Genomic DNA, 25,747 nt, shown 5'->3' on the forward strand with positions numbered 1-25,747 from the left:
CCTTACATTAAGTGGTCAACGACATGGACAACGTAAATGCCGTCATCTACCTTGAGACATAAGTTCCGAGTGTCAGTTTTTTAGTACAACGGATGCCCCACCCTTCGAACCGAAACGCATTGCTGCTTCACGGCAGAAATAGGCAGGGCGGTGGTATAAAGTGTTAAAGAAATTTCACAAAAAATAACAACTAAATAATTATTCGAACAGTGATTTATTACAAAACTTGGAAAGAGTAAAGAAATTAGTTAGTAACATCTGACAGGCTCAGCGTGGTTCGTAATTAACTTACATTCTTTCGCTTCGATCCAAAGGAATTGGGCAAGTCGTAGTCACAAAAATAGCGCCAATTATTTTCAACTGAAATAAACGCACTGTGATTTTTTTTAAATCGCATCATATTTATTTTCTTTTAACATTTTTATTTTCCTATTTAAAAAACTCACTTCGGTTTTCGCACATCACACAATATATAGACATATGTAGACGCAAGTAAAACTAGAATACTATTATAGTTACTAAAATTGAAATTGAATACATTTTTTTTTATTGCTTAGATGGGTGGCCGAGCTCACAGCCCACCTGGTGTTAAGTGGTTACTGGAGCCCATAGACATCTACAATGTAAATGCGCCACCCACCTTGAGATATAAGTTCTAAGGTCTCAGTATAGTTACAACGGTTACCCCACCCTTCAAACCGAAACGCATTACTGCTTCACGGCAGAAATAGGCGGGGTGGTGGTACCTACCCGTGCGGACTCACAAGAGGTCCTACCACCAGTGAATTTCATAAATCTTACAATATCGACGAATCTTACAATTTCATAAATCTTACAATATCGACGTACGACACCTTTGTCGTCCGACCACGAACATTGTCTAGTTTTCGACACGGTCACACGTCGGAAATAAGAAAAAGACAATAATAAATTCAACATAAGCCGTAAAAATACTTTATTGTCTATACATCTATATATTAATACGCGAAGCAAAAACTTTATACCCCTTTTTAAGAAAATTGCGCGGACGTAGGAGTATGAAATTTCCCACACTTGTAGAGAATATAGAGGAGTGCAGAATGCAATTTTTTTTTAATTATCCATAAACAATACCTATTACATACAAATATTACATACTCTACCATCTATTTGACACACAGACAAGCATTTATACTCTTTTGTTTATGGTCACAGTCCTGTTTCCTTTTGACCGTATAAAAATTTAGCAAATAGCAAATTGAACGTAACGCCGATACTGAGTCTATAGTAAAACTATAGATAGTTTCTTTAATGAGGTTGTAGGCAAGCTGAGTATACGGTCCATCTTTTGGTAAATGGTCATCGTCACTCATAGACGTCAGCAATGTCAGCACAGCTGTCTACTGCGGAAGACCCTCTTCATACTTCGTTCCAAGAAGCAAACGAACCTCATTTGTTGATAACATCGCGTAATTTTAGGACGAGAATGAATTGAAAAGTAAGTACCTACCAAAGTTTCAACATTCGACTTCTTTATTCCAGCAATTTTAGAATTTAACGAAGTGACGCCAATATCGATTACGTATATCCGATATTGTTTTGCATTGCACAGTATATAAAAAAATGGAACACTTACAAATGACATAGACTTATTTTATTTTATTTATTGGGTACCAACATGTTATACATCAGCACAGAACATTACAGGTATCATATACATTGATTTCACACTAAATGCTAACACAATTACAGGTACCGACTGCATGCATAAAAAAAAGCGGTTCATTATATAAAAAAAAAAAAAAACTATATATAGCATTACATGAAGACCTTACATTATTACACATTTACTACCAAAAACGCTATTACTTAATTGAAAAACTCATTGAGCAAGGCTGTAGACTTCTCGTCTAAAATACTTATCATTCTAAGTAAGCAGCTAAGAATAAACGACAGGAATAATATTAATATTATTAACTATATACTATATTATACTATAAATAACTATAATATTATTAATTAAATTATTAACGTCCGTCTGGTGTAGTGGTAAGTGACACGGTCACTACACTAGGGGGTCGCTGGTTCGAATCCCGCCAAGGGAAGATATTTGCGTGATAATAAATATAAATGTCTTTTCCAGGGTTATGGATGTATATTAAATATATGTATGTGTATAATAAAAAATCTTACATTTATTTCCGATATCTGGTACCTGTAACACAAGTTCTTTACGAACTTATCACGGGACCAGTTAACGTGGCGTGATTGTTAGTAAAATATTTATATTATATTTAATGTGTGTTAATGTGTGTTAATAATGTCACCGAACAAAACGGACTTGAATAGTTTAGAATATATTCATAGAAATTTTCCGAATTTCAAATGAATAGAAATGCTTATAACATTGAATTAGATATAGAAAACGCTTCACTGTATGTATTTTAAAAAATCCCCATTCAATAAAATTCTAACATACATACGTACATTGAATACCATGAGAACTCTGTGTTTTTATAGCGCCGAATATATTTTTATCGCACGAAATTAAAAATACGAAACAATAGGGACGACATTACGAGTGCGGCCGAGGGCGAACGTTGAGTGCGTTTTGTTTCCGGGCCGCGTCTAGCGCCGTCGGAACATTTAGGTAAACGCTCCCTGCCACGGTTCTCTTGTACAAAACTGGGGCGAGAACGGTACAACTAAATCTACTATGTTTACGATTGTGATTGAAGTTTTGATTAGTTAGTTGCTGTGAGGAGAAAACAAGCTCCATTCACGACAAAAAAAAACCGCTATTTTTTATCCTACCTATGCGATACCCTTGAGAGGCTATATCAGCGTAACCCGAACATGTAGGTGAGCTCTCGGGGCTCAAACCGGAGTGTTGCTAACACTGGCCCTAGCAAGAGCAATGCTTCGCAGAATCTACCACCGGATCGGAAACGCGACCCACTGAGAAGACCCGGCGCAAAACTCAGTGGGCTGTGTCTATGGGTTAATTTACTCGCGGGGCCCTTCGTTGCAAACGACGGGCTCGGCGAGGACGGTGACCGGTGCTTGAGGTACCTAAAAGCACCGTTAATGGATCGGGAGGGTCCATAATGTGTAAAACACCAATAGATGTTGCTAAAATCAAATATACTAGCGAAAGTGATTCAGCTCACTGATTTTCAGCGTGGAGAAATTTAATAGCTTGACGGTTATAATGACTGGAGGGCTTACAGTTTACGTCTACGTTTCGTCGTGACTCAGTTTTATTATTTAGCCACTGTATAACTATTCAATTGAAACGCATGATTGCTACACGGCAGAAAATGTCGGAATGGTGGTAGCCATGTTGTCCTCACAAGAAGTTCTACCATCATCAGTAATCATGAAACTTTGTATTTTTACTACAGGACGTTATTTCTTCATCGCGAAAGACATTCGTGAGCACGTATAAAGAATGTATCAATGTAATCTGCCTGCGGTACTTAAACCCCGGCATGATCGCATCGATCGACATGATTATCTAGTTTTACTTAAGACAGGGGATAATAGTTATTTGGTCTTAAGTCACAACATTGTCACTAACACTAGGAGCAGGCTTAGGGACCCCGGTAACTGTACTCGTCGAACTCGACAAAGAGTTCGACGTGCAACCTAACCCATGAATCAGCTCGTTGAGTTTCTCGTCGGATATTCTCAGCGGGTCGCGATTCCGATCCGGTAGTAGATTCATTCGCGAAGCAGCTGCTCTTGAGTTAGTTTAGGTTTCCTTCGGAGGCGCTCGGGCAGCTGTTAGCAAATCCCACCCTGCCTGGCTGAGCCTTTGCTCGCCCACCTATCCTGGTGAAACTGGAAAGGCCTCCGGGCCACCAATAATCCTTCAATCCTAAAAAAAAAACATTGTCCCAGCCACGCCAATATGTACCCTATGAGCTGCATCTTAAATATAGTCGTGCTGTGTGTTCCAGAGTGCGACCGTACGTTCGTGAGTCGAGGCGGGGCGAGCAACGGGACCTTCCACGCCCCCGAGCTGCTGAACTCGAACAACCAGAGCCGGCAGTGCCTCTACACGTTCCTGGCGGCGCCGGGGCAGCGCGTGCTCGTCGAGTTCAGGAAGTTCGAGCTCAGAGGCAAGCCTCCAGAGTGAGTGCACTATCCAGAATAATCCAGACTAGATGATGACCGTACTTTGCTCGGTTTTTTTTTATAACGCCTTCTTGGTTAGTTGCCCTCAATTAAGAAAAATAGTATTATATTTCGCCAATAGATGTCGGGAAGAGTTGATTATTGAAAACACGAATATTTTTAAAACAACATTTTCTGAAAATAAATCGTAGGTAGATCGATTTATCGCCCCCTGAAATCCCCTGTATACTAAATTTAATGAAAATCGTTGGAGCCGTTTCCGAGATTCAAATTATTAAACAGTATCAGAATTGCTCGTTTAAAGGTATAAGAATAATCCAGATTCGGACCAGAATCGTTATTAAAACCAATAGACGCATTTTAGGACGCTTTTTTTACACGCTTCAGTCGTGTGTATGTTAGTATGTAACGAAATCTTTGAACATGATTTTGACCCCCTTTAAAACGTCGGATTAACTCGAAATTTGGTATAGGTACTTATTAAGGAGCGATGACAATTAATATTTAAAAAAAAAAATATATTTAAATTCAACTAAAAAATGATAAATAAGTAAGTGTAAGAAAAAATGATTTTATTGTAAAAAAAAGCGTGGCGTGCATGGTAACAGTAGTTATAAATATTTTATGAACAGATATGAGTAGAAGGGTTATTTTGATAATATCCTGAAAAGTACTTCACGCTTTTTTTACAATGAAATCATTTTTTCTTACACTATTTTTAATTCAAATTTGTTAAAATTTATTTTCTATTTTTTTAGTTGGATTTTCTTGGAAGCGTATTTTGTTAGTTTTCTTAAACTATTATTTTTTTCCTAGCTATTTCATTGTAGCCTAAGTTTTTAACCTCACGCGGACCGGTAGGTAAGCTCACGGGCTCAATCTGAGAGAATTGCTAACATTAGCCCTAGTAAGAGCAGTGTTTCGCAGAATCTACCACTGGATCGGAATCGCGACCCACTGAGAAGATCCGGCGAGAAACTCAGTGGGTTGTGTCTGTAGCTAGTTCGCACATCGAACTCTTGAACTGCTTGAAGAGCCTAAAAGCGCCAAGAGTGTATCTAGGGGATCTGATGTCATTCATGTTTAGGGCAACTGGGGCTTTGGGTTGCCTAGTAGATCGGGTCGGATATGACGATCGGTTTTATTACCAAAAAAAAATTCAACTCATGTGCCTCACGTAGGCTAAATCCTCTAGATGTTTATATATGTTTATCTCTTTTTAGTGTTGTTTCATCGAGTTATAAATCACGATGGAGTTAAACAAGTTCACGCTTCAATTAAATTAATATTGATTACATTTTCTGATCAGACGTCGAGTTGGAATTTTCAATAATTTCTGAGGATCAATATAAGGAAATACAATAATTTAGATTGTAGTCCTAGCTTTATTATAGGTAAAATAGGAATACATTAAAAAAGGTATCAAACAAAATATTTGAAGAAAATATAAGTAGGTATACTTCAAGCCAACTTCGAATAACCTCCTTTCTTTTTTATTGTCAACTAGCGACCCGCCCTCGCTTCGCTTCGGAAACATTAAAACACACATGAAAGCAAAAAAAAAAAGTAAAAAAAAAAAAAAAGTAGCCTATGTTCATCAGGGACAATGTCGGCTTCTAATGGAAAAAGAATTTTTCAAATCGGTCCAGTAGTTTCGGAGCCTATTCGAAACAAACAAACAAACAAATCTTTCCTCTTTATAATATTAGTATAGATATAATAAAACAAATATAACTAATCAACTTATTATACTCCTGTTTTAAGTTAACAGATTTAAACAAATGAAAAAAGCACTAATAATAATGAATAATTATTGAATAATTTTTTTTAGAGTAATGTTGGTTTAGTTTAAACTTTTGTTTTTTGATTCTAGTGGAGCGGCAGTTGGCGAGTTACCAGCGTGAGTATTAATTTAGTTATAATTATCTCTATTCACAAAAAAAAACTTTTTTTTTCTAGCAAATTTTCCAGGTCCATATCTTAAAAGGCGTACTCGTTTTGTATTACGGTGGCAATTTTTAAATAATTAAGTTTTTACTTTTTGTCTCAATTTATGGGCCAATTTCAATCAACACTAGGTAACACTAGACTAGGGCTGTCTAATGGGTAGTGTCGCAGTGGATACTCTCAAAAATGTACCCATTATGTAGCTAATTAACATTGGGCAGTCAGATTGGGAATCGAATATTATGGGGTAATAAAATATCGTAATATTTTTAATATCATCGCATCTCCCCACTCCCCGCAGTGTACCTATTTCTGCCGCGAAGCAGTCATGCCTTCTCCCACGAACGATACCATAGCACTGTTCCTACATAATTGAAAATTGGATTTCATGTCCAATGATGGAAAATTGGACCAAGAGAATAACTACATCTGTTCGCTTGCACATATTTCCTGTATTGCATACATTCCTTTTTTGAACTTGATGGGTAGACCAACTCAAGGTCCACTTGATGGTAGTAATCATTGTTGTTCATTAACAGCCGCTGCCTTAGCTATATACCTGTATGTACTTGAGAGAATGCTGCCCTAACTTATATTACGTTGAGCCGGTTGTATGAAGCATGCCAAGATTTGATATTTAAAACTTTGCTCATCGTATTTTTTTTATTACTTAGATGGGTGGACGAGCTCACAGCCCACCTGGTGTTAAGTGTTTACTGGAGCCCAAGACATCTACAACGTAAATGCGCCACCCGCCTTGAGATATAAGTTCTAAGGTCTCAAGTCTCAAGTAAGGTCTCAAGGATATTCGCGTCTACCGTCGCGCGGTCAGCATCCTTTTTGCTTTGCTCCGTGTACTTAATTAGTTTTTTAGTGTTTAATTACGATATTTTCGATTAGAACTTGTACAAAACCTGTGGCTTACTACCATAAACGCAGTGCAGTGTTCCAAATACTCTGGATTAAGTGTTTTCAAGCAGTAATTTCATTTAAAAATTTCAACATCGTACAATACAATACTGATACATCAAAACAAGCGCATAAACGCTGCTTTTTGTATGGTGCTTCCGACCTTTTAGACGAAACGGCGAAGGAAAAAGTTTACCAGTGATTGTGAGCTGTAGCTGCGCTGGATTTGTGAGTCAACTGAGTTCTCAATTGAATGGACATTGAGCTTGTTTACTTGAGCAGCTGTTTGCAATGAATAAGTCAAAATGCGCAGGTTGTCCTAATATTTTGAAAGGAGTGTCGTTTATGCATTGTTCTCGCTGTGAGGACAAATACCACTATACCTGCATTAATTTTAGTAGGCAAGATTACACCGCCTTATCTAAAGAGTTGAGGGAAACGTGGGTGTGTCCATCATGTAAGTGCAAGGAGCCGAAGTCCGGTGATAATACAAACACACCGGTCCGCTGCACCGGAACCTCGACCCAAAGGCAGGACTCGGGAGTGGAGCATCAACCACAGCGCGACGCCCCGGGATTCGAGTTCGAGAACGTTACCTTACGCACGCGACCGCACAGCGGCTGCACCTGTGTCTCTGCTGAAAGTATTCGCGAAATAATAAGACAGGAACTCGATAGAAAGCTCAACTCTCGGTTGGATGCAATTCAGGCGAAACTTATAGGCTTCGAGGAATCTCTTGTCGCGAATCACACACAGAACGATTTACTCAGGAAAGAAAACGAGTCACACAGGGCTTTAATTACAGTGCTTCAAAAAGACAACGAGAAACTTCGAACTACGTCCCAAGATCTGTCTCTTCGCCTGCACGTGCTGGAAAATCTTTCGCGCTCTAACAATTTGGAAGTGCAGTGTGTACCGGAACACAAGGGTGAAAATTTACAGAACACCATTCAACAGTTGGGTAGAATTATCAGCTGCCCAGTGACCGATCCTGATATTCAGTACTGCTCTAGAATTGCCAAACTTAACAACAAAAGTCCTCGACCTAGGTCGATCATAGTGAAATTTGGTAGCAGGCGTCTGCGTGACAATTTTTTGGCGTCGGTAATCAAGTACAACCGTAACAGCCCTAAAGATAAGCTCAACACTAGCCATCTTGGTATCGGAGGCAATAAGAAGGATCCCATCTACGTAACTGAGCACCTCACGCCGGAAACTAAACGGCTTCATGCCGCGGCCCGGCGCGTGGCGCACCAACTGAATTATAAATTCGTCTGGGTCCGGGACGGGAAGGTCTTCCTCAGAAAGAGTGAAACTACAGGGTACGTGCATGCTCGTAGTGAGGAAACCTTGAAGTCGCTAACTTAATGATCAATCGCTTGGCTTCCAGCTCAGCTTTGTTTAATAGTTTTGTGTTTAATAATTTCTTAATTCCCAATTTATTTTATACTTTTTTTATTTTGAGTTATATTGATTTGTCACTTATTTAATCCTTTTTTTACTTTTTTTTGCATTCGAGTTTATTATACATACATATTATTATATTATATTATATATTTTAATGATACAAATCTACTACCAAAATGTACGTGGATTGAGAACCAAAACTTCTGACTTTTTTAGCAGGGTTGCTTGTGATAATTACGACATTGTCGTGATTACTGAGACATGGTGTGACGGCAGCGTCTTCGATTCTGAGTTGTTCGATGACAGATATGTAGTTTACAGACGCGATGGGGAGTCTAGCAATATTCATGGTAAGAGTGATGGGGGTGGGGTGGCTGTGGCTGTGTCCAAATGCTACATCTCCAGCCGGCTTCGAGAATTGGAATCGAACTGTGAAGACATCTGGTTACGAATCAAAAGCTTTAATGAGAGAGGTCAGCAAATGCACTTCTACCTATGCTCAGTTTACCTCCGCTCACCCCTTAGGCAGGATGTTCTTGAGGACTTTTTGGTTAATTCCAATAGAGTCTTGGAACAAAATAAAATTGAAAACGTCATATTTGTCGGTGACTTTAATCTCTCTTGCATAGCCTGGAATGTAACTAATAACATGCAGTCTCTTAACTGTAAGTCTAGTAATCACCTATTGCCTAATATGCTTCTTGATTTTTGCTCAATGAATAAATTACAGCAATATAACCACACGCTCAACAGTGACGGCAAGGTCTTGGATTTAGTGCTCAGTAACAGAACCAATATTATCAATTTATGTACAAGCAGCGATCCACTTTCGAAGGTTGACCGTTACCACCCACCTTTTGTTTTCAACATATCTGATGGTGGTAGGAAAAATTGTAACAACAATTTGATTCCGGACAACAATAACCGTCTCTATTTTTATAAAGCAGATTACGACAACGTCATCAGAGATTTAATAAACGTCGACTGGGACACCGAACTGGAAGTTTGTCCGTCTGTCGATGATATGCTTTTGGTATTCTATAAACATATTCGCATGGTTATCGAGAAACATGTGCCGAAGCGTTCACCAAGAAGCAAGAAGTACCCTCCGTGGTTTTCTTGCGACTTAATTAAACTTCTTAAGGAAAAACTAAAATATAGGAACAAGCTTAAAAAATTCAATAAAAACCCTTTGGATAAATTATCTTTCGAGTTGGCTAAAAAGCGAGCCCAACACCTTATGGTTACATGCTACAAAGACTACATTGCTCGTCTCGAATCAAGCTTACGATACAACCCCAAATTGTTTTGGTCTTTTATCAAGAGCAAAAGAAGGAACGGTAGCCTCTTCCCTGCACGGATGACTCTGGAGGACAAGAGTGCCTCGAACGGCAACGATATTTGCAATCTCTTTGCCCATAGCTTCTCTTCTGTATACAACAGTAGTTCTTTACCCTCCTCGGCCCCTCACGTTGCAAAATTATTAAATAATTACTTGTCGGTTATCCAATTTGATGACGCACAGGTACTTAAAGCTTTAAAAAAACTAGATCTGAATAAGGGAGCTGGTTCGGATGGCCTTCCTGCAGTATTTGTTTCTAGATGCGCTACAGTACTTGCTCACCCGTTGCGTCTTATATACAACAAATCGTTAATAACCGGTGTTTTCCCAAGCGATTGGAAGCTGGCGTTGATTGTTCCTTTGCATAAGGACGGCCCGAAGGATCTTATCAGGAACTACCGACCTATTTCAATTCTTGCTGTATTTGCAAAGATTTTCGAGCAGCTTCTCCACCCGATTTTGGCTTGGCATTTCAAAAATCTAATCAGCCCTCATCAGCACGGTTTCACGAAGTCTAGATCTACGTCAACAAACCTGACATCTTTCATTAACGAAATTGCCGTTGAGGTCGACAGGCGCTCGGCTGTTGATGCTGTGTACACCGATTTTAGCAAAGCGTTTGATCGCGTGAATCACAGAATCCTTTTGCAGAAGCTCTCTGATAACGGCATCGCTGAGCCATTGCTGAGCTGGTGTTCATCGTATCTCTCGGCCCGGCAATCAATGGTCGTAGCATCAGGTTTTTTGTCTGACCCTTTCTCGACACCCTCTGGCGTGCCACAGGGATCCCATCTCGGTCCTCTATTTTTTAATATATTTATAAATGACATTGGTGATTGCTTTCACCACTGCAGACATTATCTGTTTGCGGATGATTTAAAGATTTTCAGGGTTGTAAATTGTGCGTCGGATGTGATATTCCTGCAGAACGACATTGACCGCCTGGTTTCATGGTGTTCACGCAACAATATGGACCTCAATCCGGCCAAATGCTATTCAATTCATTTTTCCAGAAGAAAAACTAGATCTTACTACAACTACACTATAAACCATAGCATCATAAAAGAGGTCGATAGTATTAGGGATCTCGGCGTAGAAGTTGACCGAGAATTAAGATTTCACGTCCATATTGAGAAGATCTGCTCGAAGGCTTTCAAGTCCCTCGGCTTTGTTTTGCGGAACAGCAGGGACTTTACTAGACCGGAAACAAAAATATTGCTATACAACTCTTACGTTCGTAGCACCCTGGAGTACTGCAGTGTCACTTGGAACCCTTTTTACGACGTGTACAAAAAGAAGTTAGAGAGGGTCCAGAAGCGTTTTCTGTGGCACCTTGCTTTCTCCTGCAATGTTGCTAGAACCATTCAGAGTTACCCGGCTAGGTTAAAGTATTTCCACATGAGCTCTCTTTCGGAGCGGAGACGCACTCTCGATCTATTGTTCCTGCATAAACTTGTTAACGGAGAATACGATGCCCCTGATCTCTTATCTCTTCTGAAATTTAACGTGCCGCTGACGTCGACAAGGGCCTCGAAGTTGATGGTGTTCAGGGTTCCCAGATTCTACACCAACCTAGGTAAGAACGCGCCTCTCAGCAGACTAGTTGGGGAATTAAATAATTTGCATAACAAGTATTCTCTGGACGTTTTTGCTGGCACTGTTGACAGTTTTAGACGAGAAGTCTACAGCCTTGCTCAATGAGTTTTTTCAATTAAGTAATAGCGTATTTGGTAGTAAATGTGTATTAATGTAAGGTCTTCATGTAATGTTATATATTTTTCTTTGTTTTTTATATAATGAACCGCTTTTTTTATGCATGCAGTCGGTACCTGTAATTGTGTTAGCATTTAGTGTGAAATCAATGTATATGATACCTGTAATGTTCTGTGCTGATGTATAACATGTTGGTACCCAATAAATAAAATAAAAAAAATAAAATAAAGTATAGTTACAACGGCTGTCCCATTCTTCAAACCGAAACGCATTACTTCTTCACGACAGAAATAGGCAGCAGGGTGGTGGTATCTACCCGCACGGACTCACAAGAGGTCCTACCACCAGTAATTACGCAAATTATAAATTTGCGGGTTTGATTTTTATTACACGATGTTATTCCTTCACCGTGGAAGTCAATCGTGAACATTTGTCGAGTACGTATTTCATCAGAAAATTTGGTACGCCTGAGATTCGAACACCGGTGCATCGCTCAACACGAATGCACCTTCTTCTCCTTTAAGCCACGACGACTTCTTTTTTTTTAGGAAAAAAAAAAATTACTGCCTGCAAATTTATGATATTTTTTTTTTAATATCATATAAACAGATGAGTATACTTCCTGATGGTGAGTGTTTACCGTCGTCACTCATGGACGTCAGCAATGTCAGGGGCAGAGCCAAGCCGTTGCCCACGAATTATAGACAATTCCTAATCTCAGTTGACGCGTGTTCCTTATTGCGAACAGATGCATGCACGAGTACATGGACATATACTCGGAGATGGCGTCTCTGGAGACGGGCGAGCTGGTGAACTCGGCGTTCGGGGGACGATACTGCGGGCCCATACCGCCTCGACAGCGCGTCTCCCTGCACCGCGCGGTCGCACTCTCCTTCTATACAGACAAAATGTACACGCCGCCCAATCTCTTCACTGGAACTTATCGCTTTATCAACGCATGTGAGTTGTTTAGTCGCAAGTTTCTTCTTGATTTATGAAACCGATTGTAATTTATGTTCGTTCGTAGGTTGGTGGAATGCACTAACAGGTTTTTTTTATTTATTTTTTTATTCCTTAGATGGATGGACGAGCTCACAGCCCACCCGGTGTTAAATGGTTATGGAGCCCATAGACATCCACAACGTAAATGCGCCACCCACCTTGAGATATAAGTTCTAATGTCTCAAGTATAGTTACAACGGCTGCCCCACCCTTCAAACCGAAACGCATTACTGCTTCACGGCAGAAATAGGCGGGCCGGTGGTACCTACCCGCGCGGACTCACAAGAGGTCCTACCACCAGTAACAACTATCGACTAAACCCCATCGAGCTCCACCACACCGTCTACACCAGTGTACGAAACCGACCTAACCTAACATTTATCCAATGCTGGTGTCGACCACAATCCTTGAAACCGCTGTTCGCAACAGCAACCTTTTAAAGCTTGCGAAAGTGCTAAGTTTCACGTTGTAACCTGAAATTTTCTGCGATGTCAGAGGCGAAAGACATATACGAGACGAGGAAAATGCTCGATCTTCAAATAAACGGTATCTTTAACAATGAATATTGTAGAAAAGTTTGCATTATTTGAATATCAAAGTTTGCGAGTTCATAATGCGCTCTATTTCTGGTGCATGAGGTTAGTAAGGGTAGCAATAGATAGGAATACAAGATACACTAGTAAGATAGATGAAGTTAAAACAGTTTACGTACGGAGAGTTTTACAAAACCCTGACCTAGATTACTTTACAAATAAACTTACTTTAAAAGAACAATCTCGACTTTTTCTGTAGTTTCCTAAACTAATAACATTGTCTTGGGTTTTCGCTGGTCGTAGAAATAACTAAAACTGTTTTTACAGATTGATCTTGCATTTTTTTTATTGTTATTACATCATTTCCATTGTGAAAGATGAGGGACTCAATCGAAACGAGAACTGTTGAAGCATTTTAAACATCGGAATTAATTTAATGATAATTTATTTATATACATATAAATGTACATTTAAATAAGTTTCATGTATTCCTTCTTTTGCTTATGTTGTTTCTTGCTTGCTGATTGCTTTTTTTGTTTCTCTAGTGTTTTAACTTGTTTATATTGGTGAGGACCTTTAATTGGCTTTTTGTTTCTATTATTTGTTATATTATTATATTATATTATGTTGAGTCAGTTATTGGTTCTCCTTTTAATAAATAAAATACGAGATCAAAACTTAATACATATTTTAATTAATACCAAACTTAGTTCGTGGTCATAGACGACTAAAGTCTCGACATTTAAATATCGTGATAATTACAGTCTAATTTTCAGGAAAAAAAATCTTTGACATTTGCTCTAACTTTATGCACATATTATGTACCTAAATAGCGTTGCTCTACTTCATCAGAAAAATATTTCATTTAGCAATCGTACCTTAAGTACATTACACACAGTTAAAGAAGTAACGGTACTTCGGGGCCTAGTAGTTGTTTTATTTGAGTTTCATCTTCACAATAGGAAATTTTCACGATATTAATTAACCTCGTCCAATATTTTAAAAAAACTCGATGTCGTCGTTGATTCAAATTTTCAGCAATTCAAAGATTCGTCGTTGATAAAAATTTGAACTGTTGGAAAAAAAAACGGTAGTTCCGTTTTCCCCATAATCGAAAGCGAAATATAAAAGAAGTAAGGGAAGCGACAAGCAAACGAAAGATAATTGAGAAAACATACAAAGGAAACAAAAAAAATTTTTTTTTTTATCTAATACCCAATAACTTTGAAAAATTTAATTCTCGAGCAAAAGAATTCCAAACATTAAGCATCATGCACATTGTTTGTGTCTTAAAGAACTTCTTTTCGGTATTTGAATAGTTTTTTAATAATTCTTTTAGGCTTCGTAGAAAAAATATTCTACGTAAGGATATACATAGTTAAAAATTCGAAGTTAATTGAATACGCTACTGAACGATTTCACAAACAAACAAACAAAATATATTGTAATACTAAATGTGATATTACACTATTGAATCTACAGAAACCCGCCTAAGTGGAAGTTTGTTTGTCCCGAAAAGGTAGACAAGTCGAACTCGGTCATTTCCAGAACCTCATGCATAACGAATGTCCGGAAGTTCGAAGTTAGACACAAACTTACTTCGCTTCGTTCAACTGAATTTTGAAGCAACTGTCAAACAGGAAACATCTATCGAATCATTCCTGAATCAGGTCACCCCTATTCATCGTCGACGAATCGTGTGAATACGACGAGAATAGTGTTGGATTTACGCCTAGGTCCGGGCCTAGGGTGGCATGATTTGAGGGACGGCAAATTTTTTGAAATGCCAAAATTTCAGAGACGAAAAAAAGTAGACTCTTTTGAAAAGTCTCATTTGAAAATGAGATCGGATTAATTAAAAAAAAATGATTACTATAAAAAATAGATATATTTATTTGTCTAATGTTAATAATTATTTATCTGTAATACCGTATTTATTATTAAAAATTTAAAAAATATATTCTAAGGAAATAATGTTATATTAAATTTAAAATAAAAATATTGGATTAAAATTAATAAAATTTATTATAACATTAAGAACGGTGCGATAAACAAGGCTTAGGGCGGCATCAAGCCTAAATCCTGCACTGATAACAAGAGGAAAACGTTAGGGAGCTCTGATATGTTATTTCGACCTTGGTCCTTTAGTAAGGAGAAACTCGCGTCATAAATTCTGATTTGATACGCGAAGGCCGTCTCTTGAAACTATTTACGACGTTAGGCTGTTCTAATCAACAGATTCGCTGTCGTTTGATTTGTTTTTTATCTTTTTGACGTGACAACGTCTTATAATTCGATGGAGCCGGCTGCACGCACGAAAAAACATGACTCATGCGGCGTTACCTCGCTCTGAGGCGTGCATATTTTCATCAAGTATGAAGCTCAGTGAAAAGTGAATGTGGTGTCAATTGTTTATAGCAACGATAATTGCGATAATAGAAAAATGAAACCATTCCATCAGTATTTTCTTATGACGTTGTCACGTTCAACTATCGTCAGTAAACCGATTTTTTTATGTCTTTTTTGTAGCGGAATTCGAAGTGGGAACCCCCGTTCCCAATACATTGTGCTCGTTCATAATCGAGGCGAGCAAGCGGAAGACGGGGCTCCTCCTGTCGCCGACGTACCCAGGAATATATCCCAAAGACGTCACGTGCAACTACCTGTTCAGCGGACAGCCGGGACAGCGCATACGCCTCGAGTTCAGAGACTTCGATCTGTTCTTCGGCGGTCCTCAGTAAGTCTAAACTAATTCTATTATATCTCTAAACTAACTATTTACGATCTAGTGGTGGTGCAGTGATGAGCGCTTCTGACCGCTGCGCTGAGGGTCATGGGTTCCAAAGTCATCGTGGCCTAAAGGATAAACCATCCGGTGCATTCGTATGTAGCGATGTAACGGTGTTCGAATCCCGCAAGCGGGCACCAATTTTTCAAATGAAATACGTACCTAACTAATGTTCACGTTTGACTTCCACTGTGCAGGAATAACATGGTGTAATAAAAATCAAAACCCGCAAAATTATAATTTGCGTAACTATTTCTACCGTGAAGCAGTAATGCGTTTCGATATGAAAGGTGGGGCAGTCGTTGTAACTATACTGAGACCTTAGAACCCATATCTCAAGGTGGGTGGCGGTATTTACGTTGTAGATGTCTATGGGCTCCGGTAACCACATAACACCAGGCGAGCTGTGAGCTTTTTCACCCATGCAATAAATAAATAACATTTGAGTTTATTATATAGGGGCATTAAATACTGCACCACGCCCCTCGAAGCAATTGCTCTTGAGTTGTTAGGTCTCCTTCGGAGGCGCTCGGGCAGTTGTTAGCAAATCCCACCCCTCCTGGTTGAGCCTTTGCTCGCCCACCTGTCCTGGTGAAACGGGAAAGGCCTCCGGGCCACCAGTAATCTCTCAATCATAAACAAAAAAGCTGCACCACCGGGTCAGTCGTGAAGGGTCCGTTGTCTGTTCAGTTGCCCTTTCGACTGGGTACGCGTATACGACGGGCCCGACAACTCGTCGGCGGCCATCGGCACGTACTGCGGGCAGCAGCGCAACCTCGTGCTGTACTCCAGCGACGAACGGCTGCTGGTCACGTTCTACACGCTGCCGCGCGCCGCCTCAACGCAGAACCGCGGCTTTAAGGGAATATTCGAGTTTTCCGAAAGTTTTGTTAAGTTAGGTGAGTTAACGACGCCACGGATATCTTTAACGAACCTTTGCCTTTCAAGATTATATGCACACTTTTCAAATTAGCATATTTTTGCATACCAATCCGCTGGTAGCCTAATGGACTATTCTAGATTCTCGTGGACGGTAGGTGAGCTCACCGGCTCAACCTGAGAGAATTTGCTAACACTAACCCTAGTAAGAGTAGTATTTCGCAGAATCTACCACCGGATCGGAAACGCGACCCACTGAGAAGATCCGACGAGAAACTCAGTGGCCTGTGTCTACGGAATGAGCATCGCTTGCTGCTGTCGCTCTACTGACGCTCACATATTTTACATTTTCCCTGTGTCCTTACATATAATATAATTTATATATTCATCTACACAGGGTTAATTTTTATAAATTTTCAATATATTTGCATATTTCTGCCGTGAAGTAGTAATGGCTTCCGATTCGAGGGTGGGACAGCCGTTCTACTTAAAATAGACCAAAACCTTATGGTGGGTGGTGGCCTTCACGTGAAGACGTCTATGGGCTCCAGTTACCACTTAAGACCAGGTAGATCGTGATGAACGAGCCATCAAACCAAGCTATAAATAAAAGATGCCCTAAACCGCCCCATAATTGACTGTTCAATGGGAAAATATATTTGAAATTCCCTAATTAGGGTAGTTTGTACGAACTCATACAAAAGCACTACTACAATCGTTTCTCTTTCAGATTTTATAAGTAAACACGACGCGGAGCACATTAGAGGCTCTGAATGCGATCAAAAGATCCTCAGTAAAAAGGAATCGACTGGTTTCGTCTACCATCCAAATTATCCATTCCCCTACATACAAAAAGTTGTTTGTAGGTAAGTCTCGGAATCTACAGAATTTACTTTTTTTTTCTATTATTCGGTAAAGCAATCCAACGTAGCGTTGATAGGCGAACAGATAAGATACCAGCGAGCGAGCACGTATTGCGCTTTTCTATCTGAAAGACTATACTTCAGCATTTTAATATTTATGGTCCTTGACAAACTAAGGTGAAAAAAACCTATGTCGTCGCGGCCTAAAGGATAAGACGGCCGGTGTATTCGCATCGAGTGACGCGATTGTACCAGCGTTCGAATTCCGCTGACAAGTGAAAATTTTCCTAATGAAATACTTAACATGTTTTTGCGAATGACTTCCACGCTGAAGTTATAACATCGTGTAATAAAAATCAAAACAGCTATCGCCCTCCTGTTGGTTTTGTGATCCTTCAAATCAGTATGATCCTTCAAATCAGTAGGAGGAGATTGTCCAATATTATTGAGACTCCAATCTTTTGTCTCATATTGATCTTACTGGTGGTAGGTGGTATATTAAGTGTGAACTTTAAGGCACGTGGAACGTTTTACTGGTGGTAGGACCTCATGTGAGTCCGCGCGGGTAGGTACCACCGCCTTGCCTATTTCTGCCGTGAAGCAGTAATGCGTTTCGGTTTGAAGGGTAGGACAGCCGTTGTAACTATACTGAGATCTTAGAACTTATATCCAAGGTGGGTGGCGCATTTACGTTGTAAATGTCCATGGGCTCCAGTAACCACTTTACACCAGGTGGGCTATGAGCTCGTCCAATCACCCATGCAATAAAAAATAAAAAAAACACTTCAGTCTTTTGTCTCAATGAGGCGGGCGGTATTCACGTTTTGTTTGGCTTCCATTGAACACTAGTTGAGGTCTGAAATCATTCTCTCGAAAATTAACAAAAATTCTGTAAATAATTCGAGCTTTAAGTGCCTTGCCTATTTAATTTAATACGAAATTAATTCTAAATTAACACAGTCTAGTGTGATTTGCATGAAACAGCTCGCGTTTCTTATACAGTGTCATCTGTATGATATTGTCTCTTGCCTTGCTTTGCAAATGATTGTTTTTCCCTATTTATTGATTTATGTAAATCCGTTTTCATACCTTAGCAACTGTATACGTATTAATTATAAGCTTATGAAATTTAACGTATGAAATAATTGCTTTCAGATATTTTATATACGGTATGCAAGATTCACAGAATTTGGAGCGGGTGCGTTTAGAATTTCAGAATTTTTCGATACCAAAGGGAGAGAATCCCAAGCCGGAGTAAGTGGATATTGATTGAACATAATTACGTTTAATAAGAATTCATTATATTTATGTTACCTTATCCGGATTTTTTTAAGGGATTTTATGACCAGGTAGCTTAGACCTTTAAGTCATGTCTTATTTTAATTTATAGTCTTATTTTTATGAGAAATGATAATATGGAGTGAAATGAAATGAAGACGATTAATTTGAGACATTAATCAACTAGGATGAAATTAAATGAAATAAGATGACATATCATCCCAAAGGATGAAATATAATCTTAGTAAAACGATGGTCATTTACTAAGATTTTTTCAGTGGACTTTTTGGAGGATCCCGAGAAGTTGCGTCCAGCGGCTTTGTTTCATTTTTCCACATTTGTGCACTTTCACAGATATTAAACAGTTAATAAACCACCTTTATTACACATTTAAGCCTGAAGAAACACTAATTAGACAAAATAAAACAAATCACACAACTTCACGCCTCGCGTCCCCGCCAAAAAGTCACATAATATTTAATTGAAACGTCAAAACGTCAAAAATATTTTTTTTTTCAAACGTAAACAGACCTGGGTACCATATGCGTTGCTACTGTGTATGCGATGAAAAATCAATTCTTGTTAGGATTTACGTCATATCCTAGTGAATGCCTGCATCGGAAAATGAATTTCTATACTATAATATACTATAATTTCTATACTATAATTTCTATTCTATAATATAATTTCTTTCGAGCAGCCGATTTTGATGATTCCATTTTTATTTGAAAGCTGGTGTTTTTCAAGAAGTTTCATTAAATTTTTATCAAGATCTGACTAGTACTTATTGAGTCATCTTCAATAATGCAATAATTAAATTACTTCGACTATATTGTTCTCATATTGTTCTGTTAGTCGGTTTTCTTTTTGTGTTTTTTTTTTGTATTATTCACATGTGTGTATATGTTACGGTAAAAGTAGATATTGCGGCAAATGTACATATTTTCCGGTAAATGTGCACATTTGCCTCCTCGTTTGGCTAATGTGCATTCAACTGACATTTACAATTTCAAAGCAGGGAAATGTACATTAAATTCACAATGACCATGTCGTTTAGGTAATAGTGAGCATGGCATACAAAACACGAAATCGCAAGTGCTAGTAATGTGGTGCGCATGCGCTAACTTAACCTACGATATCTATATATTAATACGTGAAACAAAAACTTTGTATCCCTTTTTACGAAAATTGCGCGGACGGAGGAGTATGAAATTCTCCACACTTATAGAGAATATAGAGAAGAAGTGCACGATGCTAACATTTTTTTTTAAATAATGTATAAAAAATACCTTAAATCAATAAAGAAAACATTACACACACTACCATGTATTTGACACACACACACATAGACTCTGTTTATTGTCAAACTTTTGTTATTGCTTAAAGTTTGTGGTGAAATTTGGAATTAATATTATTTATCTTTATTAATATTCGTCTAAAGTGTAGTTTTGGCTAAATCTGTGACAATAGAACCATAATAATGTTTAAACATAAAATTTCAATTGATTAAAGTCGAATTTCGACTTCTGCGGGACCACTAGTATTATATTAATATGCAAAGAAAAGTATGTTTTGTTTGTCATTTACATTTTTTAATTATAATGTATATTTGTATTATGTTTATTTAAATAAATATTTTTTTACTGCAACAACATTATTAATTTTTTTGTATTCCAACTTTTCTTAAAACATGATGATAAGAAAGAGTATACCTTTACCAAAACGTGAAGGCAAGAGTACACATTTTCCGGGAAATGTACATATACATTATATTCAGTTCACATATACCTAACTTTTTGGCAAATGTGCACATTTCCCAAGAGTGTACATTTACCGTAACATATACAAATTAGGAAGAAATTAAGGAATTTAAATGAAATTAAAAAATACCATTGGGCTAATACCAGTGGGAAGATTGTATTAGAGAATGAGGCCCGGTATGTATATATGATCGGTACGTTGACAGCAGCACGTGTAACGATGGGTACCTGAAAGTGTACCTCCGCGGCCAGGAGGCGACGGACTCTTACGACAAGCACGACGCCGAGCTGTGCGGTGAGCGCGCCGCAGACTTCCCGCCCGCGCTCGTGTCGGACGGGCCGCGCCTCGTCATGGTGTTCTCCTCCGGGGAGCTGCAGGGCCGAGGGTTCAAGGCCAAGTACACCTTCGAGACTGGTATGTTAGAATGCGATTTTTTTTTTATTGCTCAGATGGGTGGACTAGCTCACAGCCCACCTGGTGCTAAGTGGTTACTGGAGCTCATAGACATCTACAACGTAAATGCGCCACCCACAGTGAGATATAAGTTCTAAGCTCTCAAGTTAGTTACAACGGCTGCCCCACCCTTCAAACCGAGACGCATTACTGCTTCGCGGCAGAAATAGGCAGAGTGGTGGTACCTACCCGCGCTGACTTACAAGAGGTCCTACCAGCAGTAATATATGCTCCTTTTAATATATGCTCGTCTGCCTCCTCCTCTTCCTCGCGTCATTTTCCTCATTACTGAGGATCGTGACTCCCCCGCTGAATAAGTTTCTCCCGTACGATTTCCCTCCGTCTCGATCCTTAGCTTCTGCCTAACAGGGGCAATAAAAAAAGGATATTATTTGTGTCGTTACAGAATATCGAGTTCCTGGCACGGCGGCTCCTGGCGGAGAGTGCGCCTTCACGTACCGCTCCGAGTCGAAGAAGCGCGGGGAGTTCAATTCGCCGCGCTACCCCTCAAACTACCCCTCGCACACGAACTGCACGTACATGCTGGACGCGACGCCCAACGAGCAGGTCACCGTCGTGTTCGACCACTTCAAGGTCAGGGCGGACGCCTGGAACGCCACCGCCGGCTTGTATGGGTGAGTTTGTAGCTTTAACTATAGATATATTTCACTATGACTACAGAGATTGCAGAGACAAATGAGACACGCCCTTATGAATCCATCAGATCCAATAACTTAATACAATTATTTACGTTGTAGATCTATGGGCTCCAGTAACCACTTAACATCAGTAATCAACTAAGCAATAAAAAAATAAAATAACCTTGCATTAGACACCTCCAGCTCTAACACTAGGAGCAGGCTTAGGGACCCCGGTAACCGTACTCGTCCAGCTCGGCAAAGAGTTCGACGTGCGACCTAATCTAAGCATCAGCCCGCTGAGTTTCTCGCCGGATCTTCTCAGCGGGTCGCGATTCCAATCCGCTAGTAGATTCATTCGCGAAGAAATTTCTCTTGAGTTGTTAGGTCTCTTTTGGAGGCACTCGGGCACCTGTTAGCAAGACCCACCCCTCTTGGCTGAGTCTTTGCTCGCCCACCTATCCTGGTGAAATTGGAAAGGCCTCCAATAATGCCTCATTCATAAAACATGTATATACTTACTAGTGTTCCCCCAGTAGTCGAAATTCGACTAGAATTAATTTAAATTATAAGTTTGACACACACACATGCACACATTAATGCACATTATCCAAACGAGGAGGCAAATGTGCACATTTACCGGAAAATGTGTACATTTGCCGCAATATCTACTTTTACCGTGACAGATATATATTATAGAATAGAGTATTATTGGTAGTGATTATTTGAAATTTCGATTTAAAAATTTGAGCTCGTTGTTTGTCTAGTGGCGCGACCTGCAGCGAGGACTGGGTGGAGGCGTGGTGGGTGGGGCGCGAGGGGTCGCGCGTGCCCCTGGGCCGCTGGTGCGGGGCCGCCGCGCCTGGACCCCTGCACTCGCCGCGGGGGGCGCTCGGACTCATGATCGCGCTGCGGACTGACGCTGAACACGTTGCCTCGGGGTTCAAGGCTAGATACGTCTTTGAGGTGAGAGGTCGCATCATCATCATCATCATCAGCCCACAGTCGTCCATCGCTGGACAAAGCCGGCCGGACATTTAACGGCCGTCTGGTGTAGTGGTAAGTGACATGGTCACTATACAAGGGGGTCGCGGGTTCGAATCCCGCCAAGTGAGGATATTTGTATAATATAAATATGAAATGTCTTTTCCAGGGTTATGGATGTATATAATATGTATGTGTATAATAAAAATCTTACATTTATTTCCGTTATCTGGTACCTGTAACACAAGTTCTTTACGAACTTAGCACGGGACCAGTTAACGTGGAGTGATTGTTAGTAAATATTTATTATTTATTATAGGCCTCTCCCAATCCATACCTCCTCCATCCCAGATATATGTCCAAAATATGTTCCCTGATGTTGAAATAAGCCAAAAAATCGCTCTACATTACAAAGATCTAAATGTTTTTCTACTGTCTCTAATTAATTCAGCCTACAACTCATTTTTGTGAAGTCTATAAAATCATTAAGATATACTAATATGATGATGATAATCTATGTAATATCCCTGCACGGGCGGATGCTAAAACTCTACTTAGTACTGCCGCAAGGAGAAATGCGCTCCGGTTCGGAGGGTGGGATTTTTTATTTTTATTGCTTAAATGGGTGGACGAGCTCACAGCCCCCCTAGTGTTAAGTGGTGACTGGAGCCCATAAACATCTACAACGTAAATGCGCCACCTACCTTGAGATATAAGTTCTAAGGTCTCAGTTTACTTACAACGGCTGCCCCACCCTTCAAACCCAAACGCATTACTGCTTCACGGCAGAAATAGGCAGGGTGGTCGTACCTACTACCCGTGCGGACTCACAAGAGGTCCTACCACCAGTAACTACGCAAATTATAATTTTGCGGGTTTGATTTTTATTACACGATGTTATTCCTTCAACGTGGAAGTCAATCGTGAACATTTCTTAAGTATGTATTTCATTAGTAAAATTGGTACTCGCCTGGGATTCGAGCACCGGTGCATCGCTAGATATGTACGAATGCACCGGACGTCTTATCCTTTAGGCCACGTCGACTTCAAGACTCTCTCGACGGATCTTCTCAGTGGGTCGGGATTCCGATACAGTTGTGGATTCTGCGCAACACTGCTCTTAGTAGGGCTAGTGTTAATAAATACTCTCAGTTGAGCCCTTGAGCTCACCTACCCGTCCGAGCATAGATGGAATAGTCTCTGGCGAATGAGAAGAAGAAGGGTCGTCGTACCCCCTTACGGGGGCACAGAACAGCCCTCGGGGTAAACCCCACTACCCGGGCGAAAAGCTCCCTGTCACTTAGGGCAGGGGTGATGTGTTCTCTAGCGAATGGATAGGGAAATAGTTATTTATAGAGCCTGTCTCCCTGTCCCCCTCTAACAGCCGGCCAAGTCTATATTCGGCGACTGCGGGGGCAACATGTCTGGTGCGGAGTGGGGCGTGGTGACGTCACCGCGCTACCCGCTGCCCTACGAGCCGCCGGCGCGCGCTGCCGCCTCCCGGGTCTGCAACTGGTTCGTCACCGCTCGTCCCGGGAAGAGACTCTTGCTCAACTTTCAGTTCTTTGCTGTTGAAGGACATCTCATCGGTATGTTTATAAACTCTAATGCTACGTTAATGATATATAAGAACTTCATAAATATCTTTTATCGTTCCGATTGGTGGTTGAAGTGGTTACGGAAGCTAATAAACATTAGCAACGTAAATACCGCCATCTAGCGTGAGAGGTCATGTCTCATTTTTAGACAGGCATAGGCGACAGAAATAGGTAGGGTGGTGGTAGCTACCCGACCAGGCTCACAAGACGCCCTAGCACTGGTAGTTAGGCAAATTATAAGTTTTGCGAATTCTAATTTTTAATTCAAGATGCTATTCCTTCACCACGGAAGTCATTCGTGAATTCGGGATTCGAGCACCGGTCGCGTCGCTCGATACGAATGCACTGGCCGTCTTATCCTTTAGGCCACGGCAACTTGACGAAGTATATTTGATGATATTAAAACAATATGCTCAATACAAATAACTGAATCTTCTTTAATCAGTGGTGGATTTACACAAAAGGGAGTCGGGGCAAGTGCCTAGAGCGGCAAAATTTTGAAAGTAAAATTTTATTTTTTGTCTTATCAAGATTGCTCAATATAATTAATTAATAATTTTCTGTTTAATTGATAATTCAACAAATTTAATGCATCCATTATTTGTAAATTATCGTTTTGGCACTTTTGGTAAAAATTAATAATCAAAATGATTTAATCAATTTATTTCTTTGGACATTTAAAATAATAATCGACGTTTCCATTTTCTGGAATTAAAGAAATTAATTCGTTTTTTTTTTGTTGGTGTAATATAATTATGAGTCACCCTTAGTGCAAAATTTATAATTGTTAGAAAAAAAACAAATAGTCATTTACGTTTTTGGAATACATAACATATTATGATAAAGTTTCTGCAATAAATTAGTTATTTTAATTTTGAAAAATAAAATATATAAACTATAAGTTTAGGTAAAATTCCAGTGTTGGCGCGGATTTTTTTCCGGTGCCCAGGAGCGGCATTAATCCTAAATCCGGCCTTGCGTGAATATACCGTGGTCTTTCCAGTTGGACTCTTGTTTTTTCGCGAATCCCTTTACTATTTAGAAAATGTATGCATTACTAGATGACAGTTTCTGAATTATTTTTGAATGCTGGAGTAAGCAGACGAGCGTTTGACCTACCTGATGGTGAGTGGTTACCGTTGTTCATGAACTTTAGCAATGCCAGAGCCGAGTCGCTGCATACCGTTAAAGCCGCTTACCGTTATGTTTTTACTGGTGGTAGGAACTCTTGTGAGTCCGTGCGGGTAGGTACTATCACCCTACCTATTTCTGTCTTTAATTTTCCAAAGGGTTGTTGATAGTGTGTGGGAAATGATTGAATGGTTGTGTTAGACCGCGGCTGCCCGGCGGCCGTGCTGCGCCTGTGGTACGAGAGCCCGGGCCCCCCGCTCGAGCTGTGCGGGGAGAAGGCGCCCGCCGACCGCTGGCAATACCTCTCCTCCTCCAACTCTATAAGACTTTCGTGAGTGGAAATATATTTAAATCTAAAACAACAAATTTTATTTTATGTATTTGAATGGTCGGTTCGTTTTT

The 25,747-nt window shown here is 39.8% G+C and overlaps 1 protein-coding gene across 5 annotated transcripts in view; it reads left to right on the forward strand.

Annotated features, from left to right (window-relative positions):
• The window catches only part of LOC101742530 (cubilin), a 114,311-nt gene that overhangs the window by 82,274 nt on the left and 6,290 nt on the right, over positions 1–25,747 (forward strand). For 4 of the 5 annotated variants that reach the window (XM_038011585.2, XM_038011587.2, XM_038011588.2 and 1 more), the window contains 12 exons: positions 3,942–4,116; positions 5,993–6,019; positions 12,186–12,397; positions 15,502–15,709; positions 16,451–16,659; positions 17,370–17,505; positions 18,658–18,756; positions 20,747–20,955; positions 21,401–21,629; positions 22,400–22,598; positions 24,001–24,205; positions 25,547–25,676. In XM_038011585.2, the coding sequence (XP_037867513.1) occupies positions 3,942–4,116; positions 5,993–6,019; positions 12,186–12,397; positions 15,502–15,709; positions 16,451–16,659; positions 17,370–17,505; positions 18,658–18,756; positions 20,747–20,955; positions 21,401–21,629; positions 22,400–22,598; positions 24,001–24,205; positions 25,547–25,676 (2,038 nt within the window). The remainder of the gene's footprint in view (positions 1–3,941; positions 4,117–5,992; positions 6,020–12,185; positions 12,398–15,501; positions 15,710–16,450; positions 16,660–17,369; positions 17,506–18,657; positions 18,757–20,746; positions 20,956–21,400; positions 21,630–22,399; positions 22,599–24,000; positions 24,206–25,546; positions 25,677–25,747) is intronic. The other variant, XM_038011586.2, reaches the window with a different exon arrangement.

This window comes from Bombyx mori, chromosome 6 (genome assembly GCF_030269925.1).
Source record: "Bombyx mori chromosome 6, ASM3026992v2".
Lineage (NCBI taxonomy): Eukaryota > Metazoa > Arthropoda > Insecta > Lepidoptera > Bombycidae > Bombyx > Bombyx mori.